This window comes from Falco naumanni, chromosome 13 (genome assembly GCF_017639655.2).
Source record: "Falco naumanni isolate bFalNau1 chromosome 13, bFalNau1.pat, whole genome shotgun sequence".
Lineage (NCBI taxonomy): Eukaryota > Metazoa > Chordata > Aves > Falconiformes > Falconidae > Falco > Falco naumanni.
The window spans coordinates 28,704,325-28,716,605 of NC_054066.1; the positions used below are offsets into that span (position 1 = coordinate 28,704,325).

Here is a 12,281-nt window from a genome sequence, read left to right on the forward strand (position 1 = left end):
AGCCGGTGCTGAGCAGGTAGCTGAGCCCCACAGCATGGGTGGCTGGGGAAGGTCTTTCATTGCTAAAGCTGCTCCAGACCCTGCAAACTGTGACATGCCATCCTCGCACACCCAGTGTTCAGCGACTGAGACAGCACTTGCCCCCACGGCACCTGCAGCAGCAGGGCAGGTCCTTTGCAGACCTGGCCGAGCAGGGACGAGGTTCCCAGCCTGGCCTCCCTGCACGGGCTATAATTGCTGCTGCCTCCCTCTAGCTCTGCCAGCCATCGTCAACACTCACTCTGAGGCCTCTGCGGCACAGGAGGACCCCCCGGCGCTGCGGTGGCATGGGCATGGTGGCCATGATTGGCTTGTAAGACGGGGCTGGACATTCCACCTTGGGTGGGAGGAACAGGTCTCCCCTCCAGAGGATGGTGCCCAGCCTCTCTGCACCTTGCTCCAGGCTCTGTGCAAGCTGCAGGGTGAGCACGGACTGTTAACTCCACCAGCTTGTCTTTGCAGTTAATTTTTTTTTGTTGTTTAGGCTCGCACTAGAGTTAATAGTCATAGCTGCCACCATCAATTATTTATGAACACAAATAGATAGTTGAGCTTTGTAAATTGCATCCCTCGTGCCCATGCACAGGCAGAGCTCTCATAAAAGGCTATTTTTGAACTGCTGATGGCCCCGAATCGGCAGTGCAGCGGATGGAGCTGGAGCTGAGCCCCATCCTGGGCATGGAGCAGGCTGGCGGGGAGCCGGGATGCTCTGAGGCGAAGCCTTGCCCTGCCGCATCCGTGATGGCAAGGCTGCCAGTATAAGCATGGGCGGGCTGGACCAGTCTCAGTTTGAGAAGTTGTTCTCTGTGGTAACGTGGAACATCTCAAACAGCCCCATGCACCAGGATCAGGGCTGCATCCACTTTACTGACACCTTGAATTGGGATAATACATTTTTTCAAATTACAGCAAATTAGGTGGGAGGAGAACCCAGGCTGTGACCTTCTCATGGTCCAGATCGGGTGAGGACCCAGCCTGCCAGCCCTCCTCCCGTGCTGTGCATGGGAGGGATGCAAAAATACATCCTTTGTTTTCAGCAGTGGTGTGGCAGATTGCAATTTTCCAAGCCAAGCACTGCAACTACATCATTTTCAAGGAAAGACTTGAAGTGATCCCAAATACTCTGCCCAAGCATCTGGGCAGGCTCACTAGTAGGACTGAACCGGAGCATTAAAAAGGATAAAAGGGAACAGCCTCCCTCCCCGTTCACCTTCCGCACGCAGGGCGCAGCTGGGGCTGTCCCTGGCGGTGACAGCAGAGGTGATGTCTAGGGAGGTCCCGTCCGGCTGATGCCACAACCTGACAGGGAGGATGCAAAATGAGATTTAGCAAATGCAAAGCAGAGGTTTGCTCACACGAATGCTGCGGGAACACACCTGAGTCCTAATATTTGCAGATGATCCCCGATGAACATATTTATTCCCGTAAACTTTGTCTTTTACATTTCCAGTTCGGTCTCTGAGCTGGAACGGGTCCAGAAACATGTCATTTGCTGAAAAGCCCCTGAGCTGGCTCCTCTCCCGCCCCCATCCCCTGTCACAGGCGTAGTCACTGTCTCTCCCTTTTACATAATCACCCTGGCACCGGGAGTGCCTGGCAGCCGGGGGTGGCAGCGCCGGGTCGGGCAGAGCCCAGGAGCGGGGCAGGAGCCGCGGGCAGCCCTGCCAGGGGGGCGGCAGCACCGCGCAGGGTCTCGGCAGGACCAGCTATCGGTATTTTTAGCCTAAAACAAGGGGCAGCTGAGCTAACATGTCATTTTAAGCAGCACCTACTGTATAGTTTAGCATCAGCGACATAACTCAAGGAGAAAATTAATTGGGAAGGACTTCAGCTTCAGATGTAAGGGAGCTGAGGACTCTACAGGATTATTGTTGTAGCTGTTGGGAAAAGCCTTCGGCTTCTCCGGGCACTGGATTTCCCCAGGACCGAGGAACCATCCCCAGAGGTGAACACGAAATATCAGCTCCATTGCCGCTGGTGGGCATCTCCCCTAACTAAAGGTTATCTCAATTCAGCAGCAGCACAGCTGAGCCTGGAGGTTTAGTCAGCTCTTCCTCCAAATTCCCCTCCACTTCATTTCTTGGGGGAGAAATCAGCTCTAGATACGGGGAGATCTGGGAGCAGAAACAGGGATTAGTCATAAAGATAAAACATCAACCTTGTCACCGAGCTGCTATTCCTGATGCAGTACCCCAGGTCCCAGGCAGCCAAGCCAGGGGAGCCGCCAGGGCTGTGCTGAACCAGCTGGAGAACCCAGCCCTCGGTATTGAAACCTTATCTAGAAACAAGCCAGAAAGGATTTACAAAGGCCCAACTTCAGAGGATGCAGGAGCGTTGGTGTCATGTGGGTAGCAAAGAATTGCAATTACCCGGCGTGTTGGTACACTGATAGCACTGGCAGCCCGTGGGAAATCAGCGCAGATAACTGCTGACAATTAGTAGACTCTGTCCATAAGCCTAACGAGCAGAAGCGGTGACTTGGTAACAGATCATGTCTGTGAATTACATGATCAAAGACAGGACACCACAGCCGTGCTTATGGGGGAAGCTGAGGCAGGAATGTGCAATGGCTTGGACTGGGCTGCAGGAGGGGAGAGGGCTCATGGGGAGATCCTGGCGGGCGCTGCTCCACCAGCCCCTGCTCCACAGGGAGGCTGATTAAAGGACAAGTTATATTGATTTTGAGAGTTGCCTCTCCTTGGGCAGGACCTGCCACCATCCCCCCAATATCAAACTTCCCACAGCTGGGGCAGAGCCCGCAACACCCAGGAGCTGGGACTGCCGCCCCGCCGGAACCCTCCGGGGCACCGATCCTGCCCCACCATGCACCCCCAGCACCTCACACAGGGAGATATTAACGAGCATTTCTGCTCTCACTACAGGCTCGCTACGGGAGCACTGCCTGGACCACTTCTGCCGACACCATGCCGGGGAGCGAGCGGCAGGAATGTGTAGCGCTCCTGCTAAAAGTTGGTCACGGCCCAACAACGGGAACGAGCAGTCGGAAAGGCCAGGCTTCCCCTCGGGCAAAGCCGCCCCGTTATTCATCAACCATTTGAGCAACTCACAGCAAATAACACCCAAGCATCCCAGTCACCCTGCTGCTGTACACCCCACCTGTGCGGTTCCTGGAGAGTTAATAATGACATTTTCAGAACTGCAGGACTGCCTAAACCGAGCTTTGGGCTGGGCTGCACACACGCTTGGGTTTCGTGTAACCGTGCTAGAGCCAGCCTGGCTTTGCATCAGTCCCAAGGACCATAAAACCAGCGTAACTACAGAATGGCATCCTCACCCTGTGCCGCTCCCCCGGAGCAGGTATGGCCATGCAGGAGCATCGGCCATTATTCCATAGGCTGGGAAGGAGCATGCCTAAAATCGCCTGGAGCCCTGCGCCCCTTGCCCTGCCCGTGGAGCCCCCCGGTGCCGCGCAGCGGGCTGCTCTGCACAGGGCTGCTCATGGAGGGGTGCAGAGCATCGCCAGGCTGCTGCCTCCCCCAGCGCCGGCCACCCCACCCGTTAGTTGCTGAAAGGGACACCCCGAAGAAGCAAAAGCCAGCCGCCCCAGCATACCGGCCCTTCTCGTTCTCAGCTAAAGGCATGACGGGGAAGCTCAGCAGCTGCCCACACCCACCACTTCAGACTGAAGTCACAGCCATTCATTATTTTTCCTGCCTGGGTTAGGAGGAATAAAAACCTGCAAGATGCATAGGGCATTTTATAAGAATGCCCATGATTATTTTTTTTCCGTCTGCATTTCTCCTAAAATTGGCTTTGAAAGTCAGTAAGCGATCACCGTGATGAAATGGTACCCAAGGCAGATGCTCTTTGCTCCATACAACGTACTGCAAATTAACTTTTCCTGTCCAGTCTCAAACATGCTTTGCTAATTGATTTTTCTGCTCATTAGTACCAATATAAGTTATATCAAACACTTAATGGAAACCATCTTACCACTGCTGAAAATTCACAATGCTGTATATAATCTAAGCCGGGCAACTGTTTTTTTGTATAAAATCACACGTACATATGCCTGTGAAAACAGTCACACCCAAATGCTACTCAGTTATGCACAACTTTAAAAATCTATTAATAACCTTAGTGGAAAGCTCCTCTGCAAAATCAGATGCATCCAGGCAGGCAATTCTTTAAAGGCAAAGTAAAGAGCTATCACACTGCAAGGTAACAAAGAATGATACTGTCACCATACCTATATTTCATGCCCGTTTGCTTTGCAGTGGATTCTTTTAATGAAATGTGGTGCTGAGGGGTAAATGTCCCCAAACTGCGAGCAATAATAGCCACTGTCCGAAATTTTGCCCGGGCTGCATTCACTACGTTTGGGGTAGTGGTGTTCTGCTTGCTGATGAGCCTGTCTTCACCATTTCGACTCTTCAAGTTGTGCTCTGTGCAGGCGATGGACACTTGCATCGCGCCCTCCGTACACCGTTAGCCACCGTCCAGGTCGCAGCCAGAGCCCCCGGCCGGCCTGACACGGGCTGCAGGCTGCCCAGCAGCGCAGGGCTGGGTCCCAGACGCTGCCCAGGGGTCCTGCCGACCCTGAACTCACAGAAGTAGCCGAGGCAGCGGGGGTCTCCGGGGGAGCCGGGCTGCGTCCCTGCAATGCCGGGAGAAGAGAAGCCCCGAACTTGACAAAGCAATCGCAAGCGGATTTCAGCTGGCTCTCAGGTCTCCCCCCACAAAATTTGCTGCAGCTGAGACAAAAGCATCCATCCAGTCAGGTGCTCTCAGAGGCATAAAGCTGTTCCTTCATGGTGAACCGCCAGCAGCGGCCGCCGCTCTGGCTCGATGCAGGCTTGCTTCTGGTGGCTGGTTTTAAATCGATGCAGGCATGCTGCAAGCGCTGGCTCCAGCGCCCGCTGGACCACGAACTGCTGAGCAGGCAGCCTCGCCGGCCGGAGATCCACCCGCTGGCCAGCCCCTACGGACCGGCGACATCCGTCCGCCCTCCTTCGCGCCGATGCAGCAGCCCGCTGCAGCCCACCCAGCGCAGCCCACCCGGCGCCGGGGCTGGCAGCGGGCGTGGGGGGCGGCGCGGTCCGGCTCTGCAGCAGCTCCCGGGATGGCCCCGTCGGGATCCTGCGGGAAGCTGGGGAACGGGCCTCCTTCGCGCTCAGGGGGAAGGCAGGCGCTTCGGGCAGGTGCCTCCCGTCAGAACAGCTGCCGGCATCGCTAAGAGGACCTCTTATAGCGGGGAACAATTCGATGCTAAAATGGGCTAATTAGCGCGTGTGTGTGCGTGGGGAATAAATACAGGGGAGGGGGAGAAAAATGGCTGTGCTACCGTGTGCCAGTGAGTTCGCACGTTAATCCCGTGTTTCTGGCACCCGGACCCGCCGCCTGCAAACCCACGCTCGCAGCACTGCCGGGGTTAATCCCTTCTGCCCCAAGCACCGCCAGACAAACAAGCCGCAGCACAAAGTCTTCGAAGTAGCCCCCGCGGTCCCCGCTGCAGCCAGCCCAGCCCCCAGCCGGCCGCCCCGCTGCCCAGCGCCCCGCTGCCCAGCGCCCCCGCCACCTCTGCCGGGGCGCTAGCTCTGGGTGCCGGAGGCAGCCCCGCCGCCCCCGGCCGGCGAGCTGTTCAGCGGCGGTGGGAGGGCGAGGCGGGGATGGGGCAGCTGCGAGTCACCCCCAGGACCCCTGCCCCTCGCTGCCACCCAGCAGAGCAGCCCTGGAGGGAGTGACCGGTGGTTTGGGCACAACGCAGGTGCAGACCCACAGGAGAAGGTGCCCACCGGGTGAGCGTGGGTGGCAGCAGGGAGTGGGTGGGTGGGTGAGGGCTGCAGCTGCAGTCACCCTGCTGTCCCTTCTCCAGCCCTGCACAGGTGGGAAATGGTCCCCCAGGCATCCCTGCACCCTGCTCCTGAGGCTGCCCCCAGGATCCTAGGTGGGCTAGGGTAAGGGTGGGGGCACCTGCAGGGGTCCTCTTGCCCACCTCCTGCTTGCTGCCCTGTCCTTGGGGCAGAACTAGCTCTGGGGACCCCCAGCCACTCAGGTGACACCCAGGCTTTCTCCTGCTCAAGGCACACAAAGGTGGAGCTGGAGCGGTAGCACAGAGAGAGAAGCTGGACACACTGGTGTGGTGATGAGAACCTGCTCTGAACTCAGGATGACAAACCTTCAATTTCCTCCCCTGCAGCGGTGGGTTTTCTACACCACCCCCATCCTGCTGAGGAGGGGGAGCCTGAGAGCGGCTGGGTGGGCAGCTGGCAGCCAGCCAAGGCCACCCACCACCCAAGGTGACAAGGTGAACGCCTTCTGACGATCTTCTTGTAGTTCATTTATCTAATGGCTCATTAACACTTACACAGCACATTGCTTTGAGGGTGGAAAGCATTATATCAGTGTAAAGAAAGTTACTGCATGATATTTTCCAAGAGAGGATGAACAGCTAATCCTACAGCAAACCCCCAACCTCCCAGCCATCAGCAGAGGTTCGGGGCAGACGGCCCCCTCAGCGTGAGGTTTGGAGGGAGGGGGAGCAGGGCTGACCGGGGGGGTGGAAGTCACATAGCTAAGGAATAACGAGCTGAACCCACTGCTGCAAGGCCCTGTCTCAAATACAGGATTTTGGCTTTGAGAGAGTTTCCAGACATCTAATCAGTGAATTGGTATTACAGACTTTTAATTACCGCTGTTAAATGCCTAGGAAAGAGGGTGTCAGCTAGGGGCACAAGCCATGGGGTTGCTGACATCAAGGTGCCCCGTGGTGGGGCCCTGGTCCATGACACCCTCTGTGCCTCCGTGGGCCCGGGGGATGCGGCTGGAGGCTGGCGGTGGCACCCGCAGGGCTCTGCCTCAGCAGCGCAGCCAGCCCAGTGCAAGCTCAGCACCCGCTCGGCTTTTGGAGCCCAGCTTTGCATTCCAGAGCCCAAAGCAAGGCTGAAAAAAACAGAATTATTTCTCCCTCTGATAGACATACAGCATCCTCTTGCTGGGCACAGCTATTTCAAGGAGATGCATCTTACATCTTGTTCTAGATGTGTCTGGAGATTTCCCATTGTAGCCAGCAGCTGGCTCTGCCCCATGGTGTGACTTGGTCCTGAGGATGTGCCCAGGTCACTGTCACCCATGTCCTGGTCACTGTCCCTGCTGTCACAGCTGGCCATGCCCTTGGGTGCCAGGGAGGGGACAGAAAGGGACAATCACGTTCTGTGCTGGCACGTCCCACAGAGCATATTAACTCAAGCCGCTTAGCTTCGGAGGGGTTACAGCCTCTGCCAAAGAAATATGTATTTAAATGCGGGATTTATTTCGTTTCCCTGAACAAGATAATGACTTCCAGATAAAAAATACTAGAATAGCATAATTTCGTATCACGAAAATCCTGAGCTTATAAAACAAGAGGTATGTGACATCCTCGTCAGAGGACAGTGCTGGGGTGCGCTGGCCGCTCAGGCTCAGCCACAAGCCTCTGGCCAGGCTCTCCGTGCCGCTTCAGTGCCACCAAACTGCTACGGACGCAGCTATTTGCCAAGATATACGTATGCATTTCCCCCCCAAGGAAGATGACAATCACTCATTAAATAATTGGCCAAAAACGCTTCATCAAGCAAATCTGTTTTAACACAGATGCTCAGGACCATGCTGGCTTTGTTTTTCCTGTGATCCCTGTAGCCCCCATCCCAGGAGCTGCTGCATCCATCCCAGGGTTCAAAATAAAGGCAAGAGCCAAACACAGAACTACAGCAAGCAGGATGCTCAAGGCAAGCGCAGAAGCCAGGAGATGTTCTATGGCTCCTACACAAATACATGTTTCCATGCCCTGAACAGTCTGTTTCTTTGCCCAGGACCTTGCAGGGGCGGGATGATGCGCATCACTGTGGTGAGCAGAGTGGAAACCTCCAAAAAGGAAAAAATATTTCACTGAGACCCGCTGCGGAGGCAGCGAGGGGCTGTGGGGCCATGCAGTGGTGCAGGTGATGGACAAGCCCTTGCCGGTGCTCCCCGCTCCCTGCACTGGGCAGCAGCATGGCTCTTGCTGCAACCAGCCGGAAAAAGATGCTTCTGCAGCCCAAAAAGTAAAAACAAAATGAGGCCCGTGGGTGTGGGTTGGATGAGACATTTCAAGCTGATGCAGACCCGTCCCCCCAGCATGGCGCAAGCTGAACGCACTGCTTTCCTCTTTTTTTTTTTTTTTTAAAAAATTCACCTTACAGCAAAGCAACTTTGAAACATTATGCCAAGTCTGGCTTGAGACTTTGCTTCTTGATGGCTGCAGTCATAGGCTATTTACACTAATTGCTCTGCCCTGCCACTCTACCAAAGCAGAGCATTCCACTGGACAAATACCAATTAGCATCTTACTCATTTCATTATATTTAAGCTGATTGCCAGCTAAACCTGTATTTTCAGTAACACCAATATGCCGCACATAAATTCTAGCAGGCTCTGTCAATCTTTTAAGATGACAGGTCTTAATTTCATGCCTTTCTTGTGCTCAGACCCCAGCAGCAGGCTGTACTTGCAATAGCCATATACATTAATTAAACAACACACACCGCACAGGCAATGAGACCACGTCAGCTGCTGAGCACGGGGTAAAAGGTAGAGTAGATCTTCTCTGCCTCCATCCCTGCACTGTTCATGCTTTAGCAGGTCAAAGCTTCCAGTGCTTTTTATCAAAGAAAATGCTTTTTTTCCATCACCAGCTGCAAAGTTCATGGTTTTACCCCAAAAAAAAGTATACTGGAAATTTCCATTGATCTATATAAAAATCTCATCTTTCACATAAATAATCTGAGTATTACTCAATCTTAACCTTAATTTCTTACAAAATTGCCTTTTAAATTTTGAGTGCTGATAAAATAAATCCAAAAAGCTGATAAAACAAATCCATCCCAGTTATCTCCCTGGGAGGAGGCTTGGTGGCTCTGTGCCCGAGCAGGTGGGAGCCCGGGGAGGCTGCCCCGCTGCGCTGCCTGCGCCACCCCTCACCACTGCATGGACCTCTGCAGCTACCCCCTCCTCTGCAATCCCAACAGCCCATCTTTGCTTTGTCGGGCAGCGGGACTGGCACATCTGCAAGGACACGACGGGGCTGTGAGGCCGGCGGCGACCCCAGGATGTTCTCAGTGAATCACAACGTAACCGGGGGACATTTTCACCTTATCGCACTTGGAGGTTTACGCACAGTGGAAGGCGCTCGGCAGTGCTTGGCTGCAGGCTGGGACAGGGAGGAGAGCTCTATTCTATGATTTGTTCCACAGCACAAAGCACTGTGTGCTCTTCCCGCTGCAGGGTCCTGGCTGTCCGACCCCCCCCTCTCCCAGGGCACCCCTTGGGCTGGCACATTTTGACATCCCCACCAGCCCCGTGGCAGCTTCCCCAGGTGCTGTGGGCAGGCACGCCGAGCTCTTGGACGGCCACGCAGCTCAAACTGCCTTTGTTCCCGATGCTGCCGCAATGCTACCCATGAGCTGAAGTTTACAGTTATCACTGCTCACCATGGCAGTGCAAATGATCGGCATTGCAGCACCGCTACATAATTGCATGCAATATTAAATGCAAAGCCTGAACCATTCTCCCGGTGGTGCAGACACAGCCTCTCCCAGGCCAGGCTGACAGCAGCTCCCTGTGCTGCCTTACGGGACCTCAGATGGGTGGCTGCAAAGGAGACCCCACCAGCATTCTACACACCAGCAAAGCCAGCACCCAACCTGGCTCCTGGGTATCAAATGCAGCACAGCCCTTAAGTACCAGCCGCTGTATCCCCCTGCAGCTGCTGCCCCTACCCCAGCAGCTTTCCCTCAGCTCCCTGCAGCTGTGGCCAGAGCAGCACCGGCGACAGGTCAGATGCAGCAGGATGGAAAAATCACCACTTCCAGGCTGAAGGCACATTAAAAGTATGATTTCAGTATGTGTGATAGAATTTTAACCGCATTGGACATTTTGACAGGTGCTTAGCAGGACTTTGCATGCAATATAAGCAGATCAGCCAAACTTCAGAAAGCTGCACGGAAGCACTGAAAATGCAGCCGGCAGCATCCCACACCAGAAACAGGGCCTGGGAAATGCAGAGTTCTGCCCTTGGAGCTTTTCCACCCCAAACATGCCCTTCTTTATTCTAACAGACCAGACCTCACTACAGTCACCACGGTCCCTCCACAGCTACCTTCCCAAAATCCAGTGCAGACGTTTTAGGCAATAGTCTCCAAGACTGGCCTTCACAAGGATTATCATAATATACTGTCAGAAATCCTTGATTTTTGGACTTCCACACGATGATTCTTCCCCAGCACAGCAGGACGCACTCAGGGAAATTCTGTGTTACGTCCCAATAAAAGTTTCATTGGGCCATAAAAGCTCTGATTATAAACAGAGCCTGTGCGCATCCCTCGGCCATTCCACTTCATCTCAATAGCTGCTGGAAAACAGGTTTCCTGCTGGGCTAATTACTTATGATTGCAGCAGTTCCGTTACATCTCTGTAAATTGGGCTGATACGGACACTGGCAAGATAACAAGCACTGCCACCCAGGAGCACGGGGAGAAGAGCCCAGGAATGAGCTGACGTTCAGATGCATCTCCCAACAGGGCTCCCGTGGCATTAATTTCAATTAAGAGCCAAGGCCCTGCTGCAGCAGGATGCTCACAAGCTCAGCTGAGGAGTGGTCCTCTCTGAAGCAGCAGCGATGAACCCTGCAGCTATTTTGTAGAATCATAGAATTATTTAGGTTGGAAAAGACTTTTCAGATCATTTGTAGCTCTTTTGGGTGCATCTAAACCCACGAGGAATGTTTCTTTTTGATAACAATGCTGGAAGCTTGGCAAGGAAATGATCTGCAAAAACAAAAGCACTGCGCTTATCTAGCAAACAGTTGTCATATTTTCACTGGTTTCACATGAAAAACTTAATTTGCATTTGCAATTGCACTTGAGGAAGACTGATCAATATTCTCATTAAATGTTTTTTAGTTAACACACATCGTTCTGGCAGGTTTTCAGCCAGGCTGGCTACAGCATCCAGCCCAGGCTGCCTCTGGTACCAGATCTGGTACCAGCTCCGTCCCCATGCCTGCTGGCTGGGCTCCGGGGGCTTCGTCCACCCAGGAGGGACCGAAACCGGGAGCGTAACAGCACGGGGCAGCGCGGGCAGAAGAGGCCAGGCTGCTGGCTCTGCTAACACATGCCAGGCCAGGCTAGAAATAAGGCAGCAGCATCCAGCCCCATGGAGGCACGCTGCAAAACTGTAAATGCTGCCCTGCTCTTCTGCAGGGATGGTCACCTTACAGATCCTTCAGGATGCGCTAAAACAATAACCAAACCAAAACCGGTGCAGGAAATACACTTGCTTTGCTTAATTCTAATTAGAATTGAGCCAGACGCCAGCAGGGTAACAGGTGTGCGAGATGGCTTCCCCACGGGCAGCACTGCCAGGTGTCTGAGCCCCCAGAGCAGGGACCCTCGGCTATGGCCTCGCCACGGCTGCACCGTCACCCTGCAGAAGTGGGGGTTTTAAATAAAAGGACTGAAGGAGAAAATCTGCCTTTTCCAAACAACTTCTAAAACCCACTCAGTTTCAGAGCCCTATTTATTTGTTTATTTCTTGCAGTACGTACATCATATAGAGGTCTGTTGATGAGGAGTTCATGAGCAAACCATGCAGAGATCCGATCGCGAGGAACTCGTGAACACACTCCCACCTAACTGCCATTCCCAAGTGGGTGTCCAAGGCACCTGCCTGCTAGCCCTGCACTGGGAGCATCTGCCGAGAGCCAACAGCACCCCAGGTACAGCCCCCGCGCACCGCCTGCTACCAGAGAGCTTTGCAATAGTTAGCCAGCTCTATGTAATATTAAATGAATCATCATTTAATATAACTTGAAAGAATCAATACCAAAACTGAGACCTAGAGCTTTCCATGTCTTACAAAGAGGATGTAACTTACCGGGTGCCCAGCTCCATTAATCAGTCACTTATCCCTGAGGATAGAGAGCATCCACCAGCATATTGCCTAGCACGCTACCCCAATACTCCACACCAGGTAATTTAATTTTTCCCTGTTATCTATTTCATTTCTCAGATTACTGAAAGCCAGTGGCTTACAAGAGGGACTCCAGAAATGACCGTTATATTAATGTATTGCAATAGACTGAGCCTGATTAAACATGATTAAAACACTTAGAGCTGCATGAAGGTCCATTGCACAGTACAAGAGGTTTTCTTGGGGTTATATTCCCCTGAAGGCAAAGGCTGGAGCCCCTGACATGGAGCAATCCA

General features: G+C 53.7%; 1 protein-coding gene across 3 annotated transcripts in view; it reads right to left on the reverse strand.

The window, feature by feature from the left end:
• KCNAB1 (potassium voltage-gated channel subfamily A member regulatory beta subunit 1) overlaps positions 1-12,281 on the reverse strand; it is a 72,483-nt gene that overhangs the window by 45,799 nt on the left and 14,403 nt on the right. Inside the window, exon 1 of one of the 3 annotated variants that reach the window (XM_040613875.1) lies at positions 4,250-5,392. The exons of the other annotated variants lie outside the window; for them this stretch is intronic. Within the exon in view, the coding sequence (XP_040469809.1) occupies positions 4,250-4,470 (221 nt within the window). The 5' untranslated portion in view covers positions 4,471-5,392. Of the gene's footprint in view, positions 1-4,249; positions 5,393-12,281 lie in introns of those variants that run through there. 3 annotated transcript variants of the gene reach the window in all.